Genomic DNA, 21428 nt, shown 5'->3' on the forward strand with positions numbered 1-21428 from the left:
GCAGATATGTGGTTTTCTCATTGGTTTCACTGAAAACCCAGCTGAAACCACTTCCAACATTAATTTTCTAGTCATATAACCACAAGGCTATGATGGGAATGTCAATCAGATATGCAAATAATCAGCTGGCCAGGACTTAATTTACTATAGAAATGCATGCACTTCATAATCTCTTTTCTGTATTTCCATAAACATTTTAACTGTGTAAAATATGGTATTTCATAGAATGATCATGTTTAATAGTAGTTATTGAAGAAAACAATTCTCCTTACAGGATATGTATCTTCTTAGTTTTTGCTGTTTTTTAAATGGCTGAATAGCATACTCTTTTCAAGCACAGCAAATTTTCAGACTAGAGGCTGCTCAGTTTAACTTATATGTGTGTGTGTCTGTGTATGTGTATATATATAATTTATCAATAATGTTTTTTAATTTTATTTCAATCATTTTTGAGAAACAGGTGGTTTTGGTTACATGAATAATTTCTTTAGGAGTGACATCAGAGCTTCTGGTTCACCTACCACTCGAGCAGTGTACCCAATATGTAATCTTTTATCCATCATGTCCCTCCCAACTTTCCCCCTGAGTCCCCAAAGGCTACTGTAGCATTTTATGACTTTAGATTCTCATGGAGAATACATGATATTTGGTTTTCCATTCCTGAGTCACTTCACTTAGAATAATGACCTCCAGCTCCAACCAGGTTGCTGTAAAGGCCATTATTTCATTCTGTTTCAAGGCTCAGCAGTATGCCATGGTATATACATTCCACATTTTCTTTACCCATTAATTGATGGGCAGTGAGGCTGGTTCCACATTTTTACAATTGCAAACTGTGCTGCTGTCAACATGCATGTGCATTTGTCTTTTTGTATGACTTCCTTTCCTTTGGGTAGATACGCAGTGTGAGATTGCTGGACTGAATGGCAGTGCTGGTTTCCACAGTGCTTGTACTGGTTTACATTCCCATCAGCAGTGTAAGTGTTCCCTTTTGACCAAATCCATACCAGCATAGATGATTTTTTAATTTTTTAAATTATGGCCCATTCTTGCAGGAGTAAGTTGGTATTACATTGTGGTTTTAATTTGCATTTCCCTGATAATTAGTGATGTTTCTGAAGACAAATACATCCCAACAAGACTAACAGATGTTGAAAAGTTTGAAGAAAAATCTGATAGACACTAATTTTTAAAAGCTTCAATTTACAGTCAAAAAGAGACCACTATAAATAATTAACAGCAGAGGGACAAGATAAATGTCCATTAAACACTTTGTTGTAATGTTTTTCAATCTCCAAAGATCGTGAGCATAGCTCCTCTTTAGAGCACAGCTCCTGATGCTTCTGCGTTCACAAATGGCACTATGTAGAACTGGTCATCTTGGGGCTGGCCTCTGTCATCACTGCCTCTGAAGCTCATATCTGTGGAAACCTGCACATTTCTCTGTATATTCTCTGACCTTGGAACTAGAGCTAGAGCCCCATCAGATTAGCTGCAGGTCTTGAGATCAATTTAACTGCCACTATAGTGGAGCTAAGTGTTCATCATTACAAATCTTGCTCCCTTCCAGAAACCAGTTTACAAGCTGGGCACAGTGGCTCAGGCCTGTAATCCCAGCACTTTGGGAGGCTAAGATGGGTGGATCCTCTGAGATCACGAGTTCGAGACCAGCGTGACCCATGGAGAAACAACATGGAGAAACCCCTGAAGAGGGAAATTAAATAATAACAATAGTAGTCTATAATTGCTACATAATACAATTTGCTCTATTGTGTTCAATATAAAATCTAACCTTCAGCTCTGCTTGAAATTAACTAACTTCCTATAAAATCTACCTTATCTACTCTCCCTACTTTCTCAGCAAAGTTCCCAGGCATCTCAAGACTCCCGTTTTTCTTGCAGACCAGCTGCAAGGTCACAGGGTTATATAACACACAAAGAATGTGCAATGTGTTTCTCAAAATGTTATTTTCAAACATAACATACATCACAAGACATGTCACAAGTTAACTGTTCTTTCCTCTGGCTTCTGTAAACCTGTTAGTTGCTATGTCATCCTGGCTGTATAACAAATCAAGCCCTGTCTTTGTTAGGCTCTCAGCCTTGGGATGCAAATCCGCCGAGCTGGTGGCCACCTTAATGAAATCCTTCTGTTTCACCCACTGGTCTCTCCAGGCTCCTGAATATTATGTAACACCCCATCTGCTAAAAATAGAAAATTAGCCGGGTGTGGTGGCACATGCCTGTAATCCCAGCTACTCAGGAGGCTGAGGCAGGAGAACTGCTTGAATCCAGGAGGTGGAGGTTGTGGTGAGCCAAGATCACGCCATTGCACATTGTTGCCTAGGCAACAAGAGCAAAACTCCACCTCTCTCTTTCCTCTCTCTCTCCTCTCTCTCTGTATCTCTTTCTCTCTCTCTCTCTCTCTCTCTCTCTCTCTCTCTCTCTCTCTCTCTCTCTCTCACACACACACACACACACAGAAACCAGTTTACAGATTTACAAATAATTCCATTACACTCTTTTAGTTACTCTAAAATGTACAATTAAATAATTCTTGACTGTTGTCGCCCTGTTGTGCTATCAAATACTAGATGTTATTTATTCTTTCTAACCAAATGTGTGTACCTATTAACTATCACCCCTTACTCCTCTCATCCTCCATGCTACTTTTACCAGCAGCTGTAAACAATTCTCCTACTCTATATCTTCATGAGTTAAACTGTTTTAATTTTTAGTTACCACAAATCAGTAAGAATAGGTAAATTTTGGGCTGGGCGCGGTGGCTCACGCCTATAATCCCAGCACTTTGGGAGGCCAAGGCGGGTGGATCACAAGGTCAAGAGATCAAGACCATCCTGGTCAACATGGTGAAACCCCGTCTCTACTAAAAATACAAAAAATTAGCTGGGCATGGTGGCGTGTGCCTGTAATCCCAGCTAATTGGGAGGCTGAGGCAGGAGAATTGCTTGAACCCAGGAGGCGGAGGTTGCGGTGAGCCGAGATCGTGCCATTGCACTCCAGCCTGGGTGACAAGAGCCAAACTCTGTCTCAAAAAAAAAAAAAAAAAAAAAAAAAAAAAAAGGTAAATTTTGTGTCTGGCTTATTTCACTTCACATTTCCATCCATGTTGTTGCAGATAACAGGATCTCATTCTCCTTTATGGTTGAATAGTGCTCCATTGTGTATATGAACCATTTTCTTTAGCCACTCATCTGTTGGTGAATACTCAGAATGCTTCCAAATCTTGGCGGTTGTGAATAGTGCTGCAACACACATGAGAGTGCAGGTATCTCTCTGATATACTGATTTCCTTTCTTTTGGGTTTATACCCAGCAGTGAGATTCCTGGATCATACGGTGGCTCTATTTTTAGTTCTGAGGACCTCCAAACTGTTCTCCATAGCGGCTGTATTTAAATTACATTCCCACTGACAGCATACAAGGGTTAGCTTTGCTCTATATCCTAGCCAGCATTTGTTACTGCCTGTTTTTACAATAAGAGCCATTTTAAGTGCGGTGGGATGATCTCTCATTGTAATTTTGATTTGCATTTCTCTGAACATCAACGATATTGATGTTGAGTATCTTTTCACATACCTGTTTGCCATTGGTATGCCTTTCTTAAGGAGTTTTCAAACAGGTCTCACTTTGTCAATCAGGTTGGAGCGCAGTGGCAGAATCACAGCTCACTGCAGCCTTGACCTCCCAGGCTCAGGTAATTTTCACATCTAAGCCTCCTAAGCAGCTGAAATTACAGACACACGCCACCAAGCCTGCCTAATGTGTCCTCTTTTCAGAAATGTCTATTCAGATATTTTGCCCATTTTAAAAATCAGATGGTTATTTTTTTTCTATGGAGTTATTTGAGCTCCTTAGTATTCTGGTAATTAATCCCTTGTCAGATAGTTTTCAAACACCTTCCCCCATTCTGTGGGTTGTCACTTCACTTTGTTCACTGTTTCCTTTGTTGTGCAGAAGCTTTTTAACTTGATGTGACCTAATTTGCCCATTTTTGCTTTGGTTGCCTGTGCTTATAAAACATTATGCAAGAAATATTTGCCCAGTCCAATATCGTGGAGAGTTTTTCCACTGTTTTATTTTAGTTTCGTATTTGAGGTCTTAGATTTAAATCTATTTTTAGTTTTTTAAAAGGCAGAGACACTGCATTGCCCATATAGTCTCGAACTCCTGAGCTCAAGCCATTCTCCCATCTTGGCCTCCCAAAGTGCTAGGATTACAAGTGTGAGCCACCACGCCCAGCTTAGACTTACATCTTTAATCCATTTTGATTTGATTTTTGTGTAAGGTAAGAAATAGAGGCCTGGTTTCATTCTTCTGCATGTGGATATCCAGTTTTCCCAGCACCACTTACTGACGAGACTGTCATTACCCAATTGCATGTGCTTGGCACCTTCATAGAGAATGAGTTCACTGCAGATGTATGAATTGGTTTCTGGGTTTCTATTCTGTTCCATTGGGCAACGTATCTGTTTTTAATCGCAGTGTCATGCTGTTCTGGTTACGACAGGTGTAGAGGGTAATTTGAAATTAGGTAATGTAATTCCCCCAGGTTTGTTTTTGCTCAGGTTAGCTTTGGATATTCCGAGTCTTTTGTAGTTGCCTGTATATTTTAGAATTCATTTTTAAATTTCTATTTCTGTGAAGAATGTCATTGCTTTTTGCAGAATTGTGGAGGCTCCACATTGGTGGTCTGAGATCAGACCTGAAGGAATTCTTTAGATTAATGGACAGAGACTCACTTCTTCACTTACTTTCCCACAAATGAAGTCTGTCTCTCTGTGCTAAGCTGCCTGGAGCTGGGAGAGGAGTGATACAAGCACCCCTGTGGCCATGACCTCTGGGACAGCACTAGGTCTGTCCAGATGGCACTAGGAGTTGCAGTCCTTGTGACCTAGACAGCCTTTCAGGTTGATTAAGGATCCCAGACTATTTTATCCCATGGCAGCCAGGCTTTCACCACGCAAGTTCCAACCACGGGGATGAATAATTCCCCTATGGTTGGGGCTAGTCTAAATGGTTTTTCTGTGAGTGGGCTTTGGGTGGATTCGGTTTTGTTTTGCTTTCTGCTGTGACGAGGCAGCACTGAGTTCAGGCAAAGTCCCACAGCTGCTGTGCTCTCCCTTCCCCAAGCATGTCGCCTCTCTCCTTGCCACAGGTTCACGGTGATGGCATCAGCAATTCAAGACTGTCTTTCCTATGCTGTTCAATGCCTCTTTCACTGACATGACATTAAAACCACATCATATGAACATTTAAATAATTTTCAGTTCTTATGGAGGTGTTTTTTATTTAGATAGTTGTTATTCCTGTGGGGAGCACAATTGGCAGAGACTTCTATTTGTGACTGCCTACATCCTGAATCACAGTCTTATCTGGAGTTAACAGGCAAACGTAAAAACAAAGAAACAAACAAAAACAAACCTGTTGCCACTGCCTGAGGATCTTCATCTTCATACACTTCATATGCTTCTATGTCATCAAGAGGTGTTCCTTCAGATTTTCCTAAGTGTCACCCACAAAGCCATTCTCGCTGTCTAGTGGACACTGTGAGAGCCTGTGCCGGAAATGCCTCCCTGGCTCACCCTACCAACCAGCTCCAAGACCCTTCCCTTTACAGCAGTCATGAGGCCAGACTGAAAGAAAGACCCATGAAGCTCCTGCTTCAGTGTCACATTGCCGTCTATGAGCAACCCCATGATTCAGCAAGATTTCTTACATTCTCATAGACAACTTGGGGCCCCCCAAGTGCTGCTGTGGTTGCATTAATGCCCCGGGAACCTCCTGAGTGTGGTGAGCATGGGGTGATGCCCCCTCAATGTTTCTCAGACTGCCTGGGAGGAACACTGGAACTTCTGACTCATCAGCCCAGTGATGCAGCACTCCTAATGGGGAGAGGACAGGGAACTGTGGCTATTCTGTATCTCGAGGTTTCTACAAAATGGATCTTCAGAGAAAAGCAGGAGAACACCAGCAAACGCAAATACACAACGTATGGCTCAGGGTGAAGCTCTACTTCACAATGCAGAGGCCCCAGACCTGTCAATGGGCAAACAATTATTTCAAAGGCCAGATACGCGCTCCTCACAAAGAGACTAGAACTTGCAGACAGCTTGTAAAAGCCGTAAGGAAATTGACTGTACTATTAGGTTTCTCATTGTACACTGGTAAGATATTTGCCAAAAACATTTACCAGAAAAATACATTTTCATTTATGAGATTACTACAACGGCAATTTACCAAGACCTACCAATGACTAGTGAAAAATATGAACTGTTCTAAAGCTGGGGAGAAAGAGCATGTGGTATTTATGCCCATTCTTATTATCTGCATAATGTAACCTTTAAAAGTATTTCTCAAAGTGTTTAAGTTTATGGGAGCAAATATTCAAAAATAGTTAGAAAGTTCACAAAAACCATACAAACTCACATATCGTCCACTGTCATTTTTTCAAAGAGCCTGCATAAGTCCTTATTGTCCACGGCCACACTGCTCTTAGCCTTGATAGCAAGAAGAATGGCTCCCAAGACAATCCTCCTCCAGTTGGTTGGACAAATGTTGATATCAGCACACTCCAGAAGTCTTTTTATGTAAACCTGGAAAACAGAGCACTGGCCTTTGATGTAGCTCAGTTTCAGTGTTGTGATAAGAACTCTTATGAAAAACCAGAATACTTCTGGTTTTGACCAGAAAGTCGATGCCTTTTACTCTTATGTTCTACAGAGACTTTGTTTCATCAGGTTAAGTAAGGGCCATATCACAATCATAGCCCAAATATTTCTGCTACCTACTCTGCCCACCGGGGGTAGATTAACAACCTCCAAGGACCAATGAACGGAGGGCAGTAGCTCTCAATCACAACATACATGAGAACTGCCCGGGGATACACCCTGGGACTGAGCTTAGACCTACAATGGCACACATTCCTGCCCATGAACTAGATGGTCTTGTTACTGCTCTTCATTCCAAGCTCTCCACATGCCCTGGATGTGTGCGCACTGCGTGTGCAGGTGTGCACTGAAGTGTCGGGAGAGCAATCAGAAATCCCTCCTGCTGCCTTTAATAGCAACTGTTCTGTAATGAGAAATGCAAGGCAACATTTAAGCCATAATGATGATTCAACTCAAATGTGTGTATTTGCTTTCATAAGTTTCTCTTAAAGTTCTGGGATAATTTCAGAAACCTACTTTCATTTAAAATCAGGAACATACTACCCTGTTTACAAGATCAATTTCTTTTTTTTTTCTTTTCTTTTTTTTTTTTGGTAATAGAGTCCTGCTCTGTTGCCAGGCTGAAGTACACTGCCTTGATCTCGGGTCACTGCACTCTGTCTCCTGAGTTCAGCAGTTCTCCTGCCTCAGTCTCCCAACTGGCTGGGACTACAGCGGGGTGCCACCATGCCTGGCTAATTTTTGTACTTTTGGTAGAGACAGGGTTTAACCACAATGGCCAGGCTGCTCTACGAGACCAATTTCTAAAGATGCTTTATAAATAGAAAACATCTTACCAAACTTATGATTGCTAAGTCAGCATCTAGCCTTTTCACACAAAACATAGTACGTATAAATCTGTAAATCACTTTGTGTTTAGGATCATACAGAAAGTGTTCTTCCAGAACCTCTCCTCGCTGAAAGAAGAAAGGATGCAATGTAAGTATCCATTGAAGAGAAAACCTGAAGTGCTCTTAAGACAGCAGTGTTCACATTTGTGCCCATGTATCTTTTACAATCATTTTGACTGGGGAGATGTCTTTCAGATTTTACACTATGAACAGTGGGATCTTAAATACCATAATGATTTAATATTCATCAACATTCACTTAAAAATCATATGAGCTAAAGTTCAGAAAATTTTTGTTCTTTTTTACTCTTTGCCCCACATAATTCTAACCAAATGTAAGCTACTCTTAGGCTTTAATGTCTTCCTGATGGTATGTCATTCTCTGCAATAAACTTTGAGAAAATACAGTTTCCTGTAACCATGAGGCTCTAAACCTATGCTGTTAAATACAATAGTCACTAGCCACATGTGGCTATTACGTACTTGAGGAAGTACATTTTTAAACTTTTATAACATGTAGGTTGATTTAAACAAATTATTTTTAACTCTCTTCATAAAAGTCATGCTTCTGTGTTCAAAGTATTTACATATACTCATACTGCTTGATGCTACTAATAACTGTCTTTTAAAAGATACATTTTCTGTTATTTCGATAGTAGATTTACTCATAGTTGTTCACTAACTAAACAGAGCTACAGATCAGTTCTTATTCTAATACATTCTTTTTACAACATCTAACAGGACTAAATGCAACATGAAATGGGGAGGATTTAAAGACGGCTTTGACTTCAGCATGAAACAAATACAAGTCTGTGATGAAAATGCAATCTCAATAAAAGTGCCACTTACGTTAAGTGGAAATATACGTTCATCAAGTATTTCCATAGTTCTGTTTCCATCTCTATAAAATGAGAATGTGCATTACTTCAAATACTGTTAATATCTTAATATAATACCTGTTTAGTATAATAATGCCTCCTATGTGCTTTGGTGTTTACTTCACCAAAGCAAACAGTTTGTACAAATTCTTCTCCTGGATCCTGTCCTGCAGAATGTTTCCTGACCTCTTCTTCCTCAGCACATCACATCCTGTACTGTGAAGTCTTTTTCACAATAACCAGTCAGAATTGCCTATAGGTATTGACCCTCCTTAACAGGCAATGGCAATAAACCAAACGTATTTTCTCTCTTGATAACCACACACTGAAACACAAGAATGTTTTACAAAGCAGTAGTGGTGGGCAATAAAGTCTTGAGGACTTTAATAAATGTAAATGAGATTCCGATTTTCTAGCTTCCTTATTTTTAGTCCTCTGTAGTATACTTTCATGATGAATTTATTTATTTTCTGTTGTTTGAATTAAAAGCTCATCTCCCCTTTTATTTTAAAAGAGGCTAGTCTTTGATTAAATTTTGTAAAACTAATGCATTGTGCCTGTTTGATAAACTAGTGGTTCTCCAAATGCGCTCTGTGGACCGCTGGGGATCCTGAAGACTCTTTCTGAGAAGGCCTAAGAGGTCAACACTGTTTTGTTTTGTTTTTCTTTGTTTCATTTTGTTTGTTTGTTTTTGTTTTTCTGAGATGGAGTTTCACTCTTGTTGCCCAGGCTGGAGTGCAATGGTGGGATCTTGGCTCACTGGAACCTGCGTCTCCCAGGTTCAGGTGATTCTCCTGCCTCAGCCTCCCGAGTAGCTGAGATTACAGGTGCCTACCACCACGCTCAGCTAACTTTTGTATTTTTAGTAGAAATGGGGTTTCACCATGCTGGCAAGGCTGGTCTTGAACTCCTGACCTCAGGTGATCCATCTGCTTGGCGTCTCAAAAGTCCTGGGATTATAGGCCTGAGCCACCGTGTCTGCTGGACACTGTTTTAACAATCATACTAATTCAACCTCAGAAAGTTGATACAAATTTTTTTTAATTAAGAAACTAATATAAAGACACTGACTACTCTTTCATAGAGACTTGCCATAACTGTATAAAAGGAAAAGTGGATAAAACTGCTGGTTTCTCAGCCTAAATCAAGGCAGTGGTACCAATTGCACTGGTAGTAATTCTGTTCTTTTTTGTCCCTTACAGTTAAAAAGCAGTCTAAAGTACTTAAGAATGTCTTTGTTGAGGTGGTAAAAATTAACTAAATCTTGACATGTGTTACTAAATCTTGACATGTCTCTTTAATATTCTGAATCAGTAGAAAGCTAAGAAGAAGAACTTCTGCTGACTGCATTACAGATGTGTTTTTAAAACTTTCATGATTTAATTATGAGTCGAACAATCACTTTTTCACAGAAAATCATTTTCATTTAAAAGTACTACTGTGCCAGTGCAATGGTTCACACCTCTAGAATCCAAACCCTTTGGGAGACCAAAGCAGCAGATTGCTTGAGCTCCTTCAGAACTTGGAGTAGCCTGGGAAGCATGGTGAAACTGTCTCTACCAAAAATACACAAAAATTAGCCAGACGTGGTGCCACACCTCTGTGGGTCCAGCTACACAGGAGTCTGAGGTGAGAGAATTGGTTGAGCTGAGATCATGCCAATGTACTACAGCCAAGTGACAGTGAGACTCAGTCTAAAAAAAAAGGACAACTATCATTCTCAAAAATAAATGAACTGAGGTTGTCACTTCAAGGAAAATATGCATGTGTTCCTAATGATAAATTAAGCTTTCCTGAGGACTTTGAAAATCTTGCTCCTTCTACTGCAGGTTTGACAGCTTTTCAACACTTAAAGACTTTTAAAATAATATTGGTGGTTAAAAGTGATTTTTGACACAGTAAAACATAAACCAACATATTCCAAATAACTAATGCATGATAGTATAAATGCAAGTATGAGGGGAAAGATCCATTTACCATGCAAGACAGATTAGTGAGTACTGACCAAATAAATTTTTCGATATGTATAATACCACTGCAACGAATTTTAAAAAGTAGCACTTGTCAAGTTTGCACTTACTATTAAATACCCACAGCTGTGTCAAAGCTTTAAAAATGCACCTTTTACCAACTACATATTCGCATGAGATTAGGTCATGTCATTGCTTCCCTTTCTTGACTACAGACATGCACTATCATGCCCAGCTATTTTTTTGTATTTTTAGTAGAGATCGGTTTCACCATGGTGGTCAGGCTGGTCTCAACCTTCTGACCTCAAATGAATCTGCCCACTTTGGCCTCCCCAAAGTGCTGGGATTGCAGATGCCTCCCACCACACCTGGCCATCTTATTGCTTCTTAAACAAATTGCAAAGAAAGACCTAGAGAATCCAGCCGTCTTCTATCAAGTGCGACATTCCAGGTCTTCAATCATATAAATACATGACACACTTTATACTTAACTTTTTGTTGCAGAAAATCTATTTTCTCATTAAAATTTTCTGTTAACAATATTGTTCTCAAGGAGTATTTTCTGTTGTCACAACCTGGGTCATGGGTAACTACTGACATCTACTTGGTACAGGCCACCAGTGCTGCTAAACTTTCTGCAATGCACAGGACAGTCCTCCTGACAAAGCGTTATCTAGATCAAGATATCAACAGTGGTAAGGCTGTGAAATCTAAACTAAAAATAGATTTTGACAAAAGTCTCAATTTTATAGTTCTATGACAGTAAATATCAATATCATCAATATAAATACATACTCTTTGAGACTCCCAATCATTTAAGAATTAAAAGTGTTAAGGACCAAGGAAAACACAAATAATTTGCTTGGATATTTTAGTAGGCCCAATACAGCTCATGATGTCTGAGCTGCTACCTAAAGAGCTTGATAGCTTGCAAAGTAATTAGCCAGAATAACAAGACAGTATTTTAAAAAGCTCACCTATTCTTGATAAGGTAATATATCTCCAAGGCCACACTGTGGAAGGAAAAACATTCACAACAATAGATGTTATCATTTGTTAGGTCTGATGACATTTTTTTAAAAGGGTGTGGTGGAAACTCTCCTAGTGGCCCTGAAATTAAAACCTTCTAGTTCAGAACAGTTCCATAAGGGCACTTTCTTGTTTTCATTTCTTGGGTTTTAGCAAAAATATGAGAACAAAAATGCAAGGCAATTCAATACACTGTTAGAAAACATGTTTCTGTAGATGATTATAATATATAAATAATAACATATTTCCCTGTTATATGTTCTTCTACCCACAAAACCTTAAATCACACGCAATTTATTTTATGTATTTATTTATTGTGTGACCCAGAATCTTGCTCTGTAGCGCAGAGCAACCATGGCCCACCACAACCTCCACCTGCTGAGTTCAAGCAATTCTCATGCTTCAGCCTCCCAAGTAGCTGACACTACAGTTTGGTGCCACTATGCCTGGCTAATTTTTGTATTTTTAGTGGGGATGGGGTTTTGCCATGATGGTCAGGTTGATCTCAAACTCCTGGCCTCAAGTGATCTACCTGCCTCAGCCTCCGAAAGCGCTGGGATTACAGCTTGAGCCGCCAAACCCTGACTCGTGCAATTTATATCTACGTGTATATACATTTAAACTTCAGCCACACAGTAGTGGTTTCTTTTTTTAAATGTTAGGCCCTGCATTTTAGTTTAGTCCACTATCTCCTATCCACCCATTTTAAAAATTATTTCCCAAAAAATGCATAACATAATGAAAGTGCTTTATAACAAATAAAATTATTTGAAATTGCTTTTGCGTAATGATTACAAAATATATTAGTAAACATAAGCTCACATGACATCAATGATAGGTACAGCAATCCTAAAATAAGCAGTGCTAACAAGGTAGTGTAGCACGACACAGTGTAATATCAATGGCAGGTATCTTCAGTTAGTTTAACTGAAATATTTATGAACAGATATAACTCTTCAGATATATGTAACTGTATTTCTATGTTACCCACTGATACTGTGTATCAGAAAACAAGAGGTTCTCTTACATAAGTTATGTGCTTCCATTTGCCCTCCGCATCTACAATGAGGTTCAAAATAACTGAGGGAAGGCAAATCTCAATTTTAGTAACAGCACTTTTTAAAAAGCCTGTAACATTAGCACTTCAGATGGACATGTCTATAGTGCTTCAAGTAGTTTTCATCTCTGAAATAATTTTAAAATCACAGAATTTGAAGTTATATGCTGGAAAGGACCAATGACCTTACAAGACATTTAATCCAACACTCATTTTACAAGTCAGGGAAACAAATCTTAAAACTAACTTGCCCAAGGTCCCAACAAACAGGAGCAGTTTCTTGCCCTAAACTCAAATTAGGCAATGGCTCTGAATTTTGCTGTACATTAAAATCACCTAAGAAGCTTTAATAACTGCCTCATTTTCAATAATTGGCATTGGATATAACTTTGGCCATCAGGGTTGTTGGTAAAAGTTTCCCAGGTGATTTCAATGTGCAGCAAAATTTGAAATGATTGAGTTGGGGTGAAAATCAGAATCTTCTGGGATGCTTTTCTTCACATAAAGATGCTATGTTTTCCTAAAAGACTTCTCAGTGCCTAGAGATAGAGGGAAAGCGGAGATTGGAGGACACACGTATTTGCAGACATCTATTTTGAAGAAAAACTTTGCAAAAGTGATCCCAATGAGTTCCACCTATCCCACTGATAACAGTGCACTACTAACTAGTGATGAACATTTTTCAAAATCTTTTCCCGAAGCAAATTTGCCCTATTAATTTGCTCAATAAACCTCTATTTCACCAAGAGTGAATATACCAAATGATCATTTCTCAAACTTCCTGATGGCAAATTAAAACTTACTTTACTTTTGAAAGTAGACTTCTAAAAATTAGAAGAATGAGGAAAAAGACATGAAATTTGTTTGAACAAGACTGTCTTCAAAGCTACTTTGGAATTCTATGCTAACATGTAAAAATCATTTGAATTAAAAAGCAGCCAGGGACTTTAGCCAAAGTAGTTTGTTTGTTTGTTTGTTTGTTTGTTTTTATGCTCAAAGATTTAAGAGACAGCCAGGTGTGGTGGCTCATGCCTGTAATTCTAGCACTTTTGGAGGCAGAGGTGGGCAGATCACCTGAGGTTGAGAGTTCCAGACCAGCCTGACTAACACAGAGAAACGTCAACTCTCAAAAAGAAAAAAAAAAAAAAATTACAAAATCAGCTGGGTGTGGTGCATGACTGTAATCTTAGCTACTTGGGAGGCTGAGGCAGAATTGCTGGAACTGGGAGGTGGAGGTTGTGGTGAGTCAAGATGGTGCCACTGCACTCCAGTCTGGGCAATACGACAAGAGAAAAAAAAAAAAAAAAAAAGAAAGAAAGAAAGAAAGAAAAAGAAAAGAAATAAAAGAAAAGAAAAGAGAAAGCAAAAAGACTGAAGAAACTTGGCTGACCACAGACATTTAGTGATGACTCAATAGGTCCCAGAGCTCAGCACCTAAGACCTAATTTGATTCCAATTTTTGCTGAAACACAATTTAATCTCAACTATTGTTATAGGGGAGGGAGGAAAGTGACATTATCATAAGTGTGTAAACCTGCCATTTTTAATTAAAGAAAAAGTTACTGACAATTGAATTAGCTAAAAAGGCTAGTGCATTCAAAACAAAATTGTTTATAAGCTAGCTATACTTCTAGAATGAAAAGTAAAATTAAATATAAGGATATTAATATTCTAAATTAGCACTTTGCAAACTGTGCTCTAAAAATCAGCACTCATAACCAAGGACATGATCGTCATGTACAATGGACAGCCCCTGTGGTGGTGGTGTTGGTTGTTCCTTTTGAAAGATAAACTTCATCTCAGAGTGCTCTCCAAGTGCATCTTTGTGGCCCATCAGGTGCTCACGCACAATGGGAGAAATTCAAATGCAGACACACTGCGGTGCCAGAGGAGAAAAAGCTGTTCCTTCTTCTAAAACTTGTCCAAAGTAGTACAAATTGACTTACGCCTGCAATGCATTGAGAAACTAATTTTTCACAAAAAACATTCAATAAAGGGAACCTATCCTTCTTATCGCATTCAGCATTCTCTTAAGGCATAAAGGCATCAAATAAATAGCAACACTTTTTCTGAAATTGCTTATTTGCTAAGAGATTTTTCCTTCCACCATGATGGAGAAGATGAAAAGAGAAATTGATACTTAATATTTAGAATCTGGTATCAATATATAGTTGACTCCAATTTTTTAAACTGATTGAAGAGGGAAACCAAATGGCCGAAATAATTTTAATCTGTCCCTTGGCAGTAGAGTTGTACTCACGATTTTAGCGTCGTTCTAAAATGAGGGCAGCTGGCTGTGCTGTTTTCCAGACGAAGCGTTGAACATGAGCTGGATTTCAAAAAATACTGATTTGTATATATCTAAAGAGGAAGGGAAGGATAAGGTAAACTTATCAAAGTGTGTTTTTTTCTACCCCAGTTAAAACGTCAAATGACAAAGCACTAAGATATTTCTTACACTCCATGAACTGCCTGAGTGTGATATCGTGTGCAGTGTATGGAAAAACCATTGGAGGCTCTTAACTTCCAGAGATGATATTGAGATATGGGTTAGAAAATGCTGCTCTTAATATGCTACCTGTCATCAAACCTAACAAGGATTTTATGAATTCTCTTTATATATAATGACAGAAGTTTAAAATACAATTTCATTGTTTTTTTCTACCATGATATAAAGCAGCTGAGAACTTCTATTAATTTATTACAATAAAATGTAATGTATTAATACTGGTACAAGAGAAATTTATTGCAATGAATATAAGACTAATGTATTTACAAACTTACTAATCCTACGTGTATTATTTCAGGCAATATTGTGACAAAACAGGTGTTTCACATTCAGAGGTTCTGTGTGCCAGGGTTGCTAGGCCACCACCAAGTGAGGAAGCCATAGGTTTCTCTAGTCCTGTTTTCTTATGTGGAGGATAAAAAGATTATCACTTAAATATTCTCTCACACCCTGAAAACAGAACAACTTAAAAAATTTAACTTTCACTTCATATTTAAATGAGACTGCCATGACATGACTCAAATGAAACTCTCAGAGAATATTTGCCATTCATTTCAAAAGTTGATTAATTTCATTCTGTAAATCATCTGACCTGCACCTAGGCATTTTCCTGCTATACCCTTGCTCTCTGCCTAGAAGACTGTTTTTCTCTCTCCTTGTTTCAGCAAGCTTGATTCCATTTACCTTCTTGGATCTTTTTGCCAGCAGCCACACACAAAAGAACTTTTGTTTTTGTTTTTCTGTACACTAATTAATCAAATTCAAGACTGGTAACAAGATGCTAATTCTTGCCGAGTATTTCCCTCACCAGAAAGTATGCCGCCTCTCCATAAGATTAAGGGAGGGCTCTTACTCTTTCTACTTCCAGCTGCTGACCACATGATTTTGAGTAAATCAAAAACTTGGACAAGTATTTAATAAATTAATTCAGTTATAATTTGGAAAATAAGTCTTATTACATTTAATTACACCAAAAACACTCCTAACGGTTTACTGTTTGTCGGTATTATTTAAGGTAATCAACAAAAAAGAAACAAATCATCTAACTGCAGTCGGCATGAATAAAGAGTGTGAAATTTCATGATCTTTAACAAGAAACGGAAGGGGTTACATAGTAAGTTAATAGCAAAAACTAGAAGACAATTATACCTAGTAATTTAGTAAGTCAAAACCAAAGGCTTACCATCAAAGGTCCATGTAGAGCTCTTTCACTTCCTTGGATAGGTCTATTCCTAAGAATTTTATTTTATTTTTGCAACTATTATAAAAGGGGCTGAGTTCTTGGTTCGATTCTCAGCATTTGCGGTTAGGGCACAACAGAGTTACTGATTTGTGTACACTAATTTTGTCTCCTGAAACTTTGCTAAATTCATTTATCAGTTTCTTGGAGCTTTCTGGTGGAGTCCTTGGGGTTTTCTAAGTATAAAATCATGTCATCAGCAAACAGTGACAGTCTGACTTCCTATGTACTGATCTGGATGCCCTTTCTTTCTTTCTCTTGCGTGACTGCTCTGGCTAGGTCTTCCAGTACTGTGCTGAATAAAAGCAGTGAGACTGGGGCATCCTTGCCTTGTTCCAGTTCTCAAGGGGAATGCTTTCAACCTTTCTTCAGTATTATGTTGGCTGTGGGTTTGTCATAGATGGCTTTTATTACATTGAGGTATGACCTTTGTATGCCAATTTTGCTCAGGGTTTTCATGATAAAATGATGCTGGATTTTGTCAAATGCTTTTTCTGTGTCTATTGAGATGATCATGTGATTTTTGTTTTGAATTCTGTATATGTGGTGTATCACATTTATTGACCTGTGTATGTTCAACCATCCCTGGATCCCTGGTATGAAACCCATTTCATCACGGTGGATTATCTTTTTGATATGCTGCTGGGAACCACAAAACATTGCTGAATGAAATGATGGACACTAACAAAAGGAAAGACATCTCCTGCTCATGAATGGGTGGTATGAATATTGTAAAAATGACCATATTGCCCAAAGCAATCTACAAATTCAATGAAATTCCCATCAAAACAGCATCATCCTTCTTCACAAAACTAGAAAAAAATAATACTAAAACTGATATAGGACCAAACAAGACTCCACAGAGCAAAATCAAAATTAAGCAAAAACAACAAATCTGCAGGCGTCAATCACATTCACTAATTTCAAACTCTACTAGAAAGCCATAGTTACCAAAATGGCATGAAACTGGCATAAACAGAGACACATACACCGATGGAACAGAAGAGAGAACCCAGAAATAAACCTGAATATTTATAGCCAAATGATCTTCAACAAAGCCAACTAAAACATAAAGTGAAGAAAGCAAACCCTATTCAACAAATGATGCTGGGAGAATTGGCAAGTCACATGCAGGAGAATGAAACTGGATCCTCAACTATCACCATACACAAAAATCAACTCAAGATGGATTGAGCACATAAATTTATGCCTGAAACCATAAAAATTCTAGAAGACAACCTTGGAAAAACCCTTCTAGACCCTGGCTTAGGCAAAGACTTCATGACCAAGAACCCAAAAGCAAATGCAAAAAAACAAACAGGGAAGACTTAGCTGAAGAGCTTCTGCACAGGGAAAGGAACAATGGGCAGAGTAAACAGACAACCCACGGAGTGGGAGAAAGTCTTCACACTCTATATATCTGACAAAGGGCTATTACCCAGAATCTACAAGGAACTCAAGAAACAAATTACAATTTACAAATTTCAATTACAAAAATACGGAACCAGCCCAAATGCCCATCAGTCAATGAGGGGATAAAAAATTATGATTTACATGTATATATTTTATATACATATACGTGTGTGTGTGTGTGTGTGTGTGTGTGTGTGTCTGTGTGCATGTGTGTGTAGTGGAATACTACTCAGTTACAATAAGGAAGAAATTAGTGGCATTCCCAGGAACTTCGATGGAATTGGAGACTATTATTCTAAGTGAAGTAACTCGGGCATGAAAAACTAAACATTGTGTTTACTCATTAATACGTGGGAGCTAAGCGACAAGGATGTGAAGGCATAAGAATGATACAACAGACTCCGAGGACTCAGGGGAAAGTGTGGGAAAAGCGTGAGGGATAAAAGACTACAAATCAGGTTTAATGGATACTGATCAGACGATGGGTGCACCAAAATCTCACAAATCATCACTAAAGAACTTACTCACGTAACCAAATACCACCTGTTCCCCCCAAAACCTACGGAAATAAAAAATAACTAAATAAACTACAGCAATCTTCTCAGCAAACATAAATAAAATAAAAACTAAAGTTTATGTTTTTCTCTCTCCTTTTTGGTAGGACAAATTTTAGGCATGTTTTTAAACTAGTAATAACTTTTTTCCTTTTTCTGAGACAAGGTCTGACTTTGTCACCCAGGCTGGAGGGCAGTGGTGTAATGATGGTTAACTGCAGCCTCAAACTCCCAAGCTCAAGCAATCCTCTGCCTCAGCTGCCTGAGTAGGTAAAACTAAAGGCATATGCCACCATGCCTGGCTCATTTGTTATTTCACCATTTTGTAGAGATGAGGTCTTGCTATGTTGAGCAGGCTAAAAATAAACATATCTTAATAAACTTAAATATTTCTTTTCTTTCTTTTTTTTTTTTTTGAGACGGAGTTTCACTCTTGTTACCCAGGCTGGAGTGCAATGGCACGATCTCGGCTCACCGCAACCTCCGCCTCCTGAGTTCAGGCAATTCTTCTGCCTCAGCCTCCTGAGTAGCTGGGATTACAGGCACGCGTCACCATGCCCAGCTAATGTTTTGTATTTTTTAGTAGAGACAGGGTTTCACCATGTTGACCAGGATGGTCTCGATCTCTTGACCTCCTGGTGATTCACCCGCCTCAGCCTCACAAAGTGCTGGGATTACAGGCATGAGCCACCGCGCCCGGCAACTTAAATATTTCTAACACTAAGCATTCATGAAAACAGCTCCATCTATGTTGTGAAGTAATGGGATAATATGACAGTGTATAAAGTTTAAATGAAAATAGCAAACAAGGCCTTAGAAGACAACTGTTACATGCTTATTATAGATACATCACTAAAAAATTGTCTGGGTTAATATCATTAATGATATTGAAATTAAACTTTGATTTACACTTTAATATAGGTCCTAAATTTGGATTAAATATAATAGACTGATCACAAATTTATTTCCTCTCCCTCTAGACATCTCATTAGTCACAAAATAAAGGTGACACACAGCACCAGGAGAGAACGTTGAAAAGAGATCATTTTTAATAAATGCTGAGACATAAAAAGTAGATAAGGAGTGGTAAATAACACAGAATCACAACTATGATACCTAAAAAAAGTGACTGGAGGCTGGGTGAGGAGGTTCACGCCTATAATCCTACGACTTCGGGAGGCCAAGGAGTTCAAGACCAGCCTGGCCAAGATGGTGAAACCCCATCTCTACTAAAAATACAAAAATCAGCTGGCTGTGATGGCAGGTGCCTGCATTCCCAGCTACTCATGAGGCTGAGGCAGAGAATTGCTTGAACCCAGGAGGCAGAGGTTGCAGTGAGCTAAGATTTCACCATTGCACTCCAGCCGAGGTGACAAACCAAGACTCTGCCTCAAAAAAAAAAAAAAAAAAAAAAGAGAAAGTGACTGCAACAGAAGCGAGCAGTTTATCTTGCAGAACTAAAGGTGGGCTTGAACTTAGAGGCAAATAGCACTTTAAAAAGTAGTGCAGGTCCGACATCCTAGCACAGTTGTAGTGTTGGCCGCTGCTCTCCGAGCTTCACAATGCCGCCCAAGGACGACAAAAAGAAGAAAGATGCTAGAAAGTCGGTCAAGAAAGACAAAGACCCAGTGAACAAATCGGGGGGCAAGGCCAAAAAGAAGTGGTCCAAAGGCAAAGTTCAGGACTAGCTCAATAACTTAATCTTGTTTGACCAAGCTACCTATGACAAACTGTGTAAGGAAGTTCCCAGCTATAAACTTATAACACCAGCTGTGGTCTCTAAGAGACTGAAGGTTCGAGGTTCCCTTGCCAGGGCAGCCCTTCAGGAGCCCCTTAGCAAGGCTACTCAGGATGCTGAGGCACAGGAATTCCTTGAACCCAGGAGATGGAGGTGTCAGTGAACCATGATCACACCGCTGCACTCCAGCCATTGTGACAGGGACTTATCAAACTGGTTTCAAAGCACAGAGTTCAAGTAATTTACACTGGAAATACCAAGGGTGGAGATGCTCCAGCTGCTGGTAAAGACGCATGAATAGGTCCAACCAACTGTACATTTGGAAAAATAAAACTTTATTAAAAAAAAAAAAGTAGTGCAAAATGTAAAACAAAGCCACCAAAGTCAGTTGAAAATCTGTGGTTAGAGACTCACATCTACCTGTTCTCCCATCTGATAAAAAACTTAGATGTATGTTCCCTGGATATACCAAACCTGAGAATTTCTGGCTCCCAACTACCAGAGGTTAAACCTGAAATATAAAGAAAACTATACACCAAAAATGGAACTCCAACCTATCTTCCCTAATTCTGCTTTTGGAAAGCAAGTAGGCAGGCAGAAACTTGGGAGAACATTCTCAAGAAACTAAACTGTCTTGAATAAAGATCCCCAGATAATACACTGAGGTTTCCCAAATGAAAAGCTAGTTGCTTCCACAACCTCACACTGAGTGTCATCAGTTAACAGAGTCCTGCTTCCAAATCAACCAAGCCAGCCAGGGACCACCACACATTGGAGAAAAGCCTCCAACAACAGAGATTGAAACAACACACACAAAATTCATGGGACCGGTCAAAATCAGGAGCAAAACTTTTTTAAAATGTTAAAACACTCTAAAAAATATATAAAATTCAATAGATATAATAGAGGATAAACTCATAGCATATCCCAGATGTAGAATAAAAGGACAACTGAAAAAAATTGAAGGGAAAAATTTGGAAACCAAAGCAGGTCTACTGGTCTAAGCAGCCTAGCGCCTGAGTAACACAACTATTGGAAAGAAGGAACAGAGAAAATAAAAAACATTCTCAAAAAGAGAGAGTCTGCAGACTTAGTAGCCTCAGTAAAATGAAAAGATCCAACACCAAGCTGTTATGAAATTTCAGAATCTCAGAGACAGAAAATCCGAAAAAGCTCCCAAAAATACATAAAACGCGGTTATAAATAACGTGTCACGCAATGGCAATAGATTCAAAAACAACACTGTGATGAGAGCACAATTGCAGAACATCTTCGGAACCATAAAATTTAGATTCAACCTAGAAGTTTACTCTGTATCAAGGAAGAAGAATTTTAAGACTGCTCAGATCTCTAAACATCTCTGCCCAGGAAAGTGTGCTTAAGTACAGCTAGAGAGGATAACAGGACAGAAGGAAACACAGAATCTAGGACTCAGGCGATCCCACACAAGGCAGCAGTTA

The 21428-nt window shown here is 38.9% G+C and overlaps 1 protein-coding gene across 3 annotated transcripts in view; it reads right to left on the reverse strand.

Annotated features, from left to right (window-relative positions):
* Positions 1 to 21428, reverse strand: part of LOC104651708 (cyclin-Y-like protein 2) — a 46479-nt gene that overhangs the window by 7259 nt on the left and 17792 nt on the right. For all 3 annotated transcript variants that reach the window (XM_074382189.1, XM_074382188.1, XM_074382187.1), the window contains 5 exons: positions 14775 to 14875; positions 11406 to 11441; positions 8430 to 8481; positions 7528 to 7647; positions 6450 to 6616 (listed from right to left, as the gene is read on the reverse strand). In XM_074382189.1, the coding sequence (XP_074238290.1) occupies positions 6450 to 6616; positions 7528 to 7647; positions 8430 to 8481; positions 11406 to 11441; positions 14775 to 14875 (476 nt within the window). The remainder of the gene's footprint in view (positions 1 to 6449; positions 6617 to 7527; positions 7648 to 8429; positions 8482 to 11405; positions 11442 to 14774; positions 14876 to 21428) is intronic.

Source organism: Saimiri boliviensis, chromosome 12 (assembly GCF_048565385.1).
Source record: "Saimiri boliviensis isolate mSaiBol1 chromosome 12, mSaiBol1.pri, whole genome shotgun sequence".
Lineage (NCBI taxonomy): Eukaryota > Metazoa > Chordata > Mammalia > Primates > Cebidae > Saimiri > Saimiri boliviensis.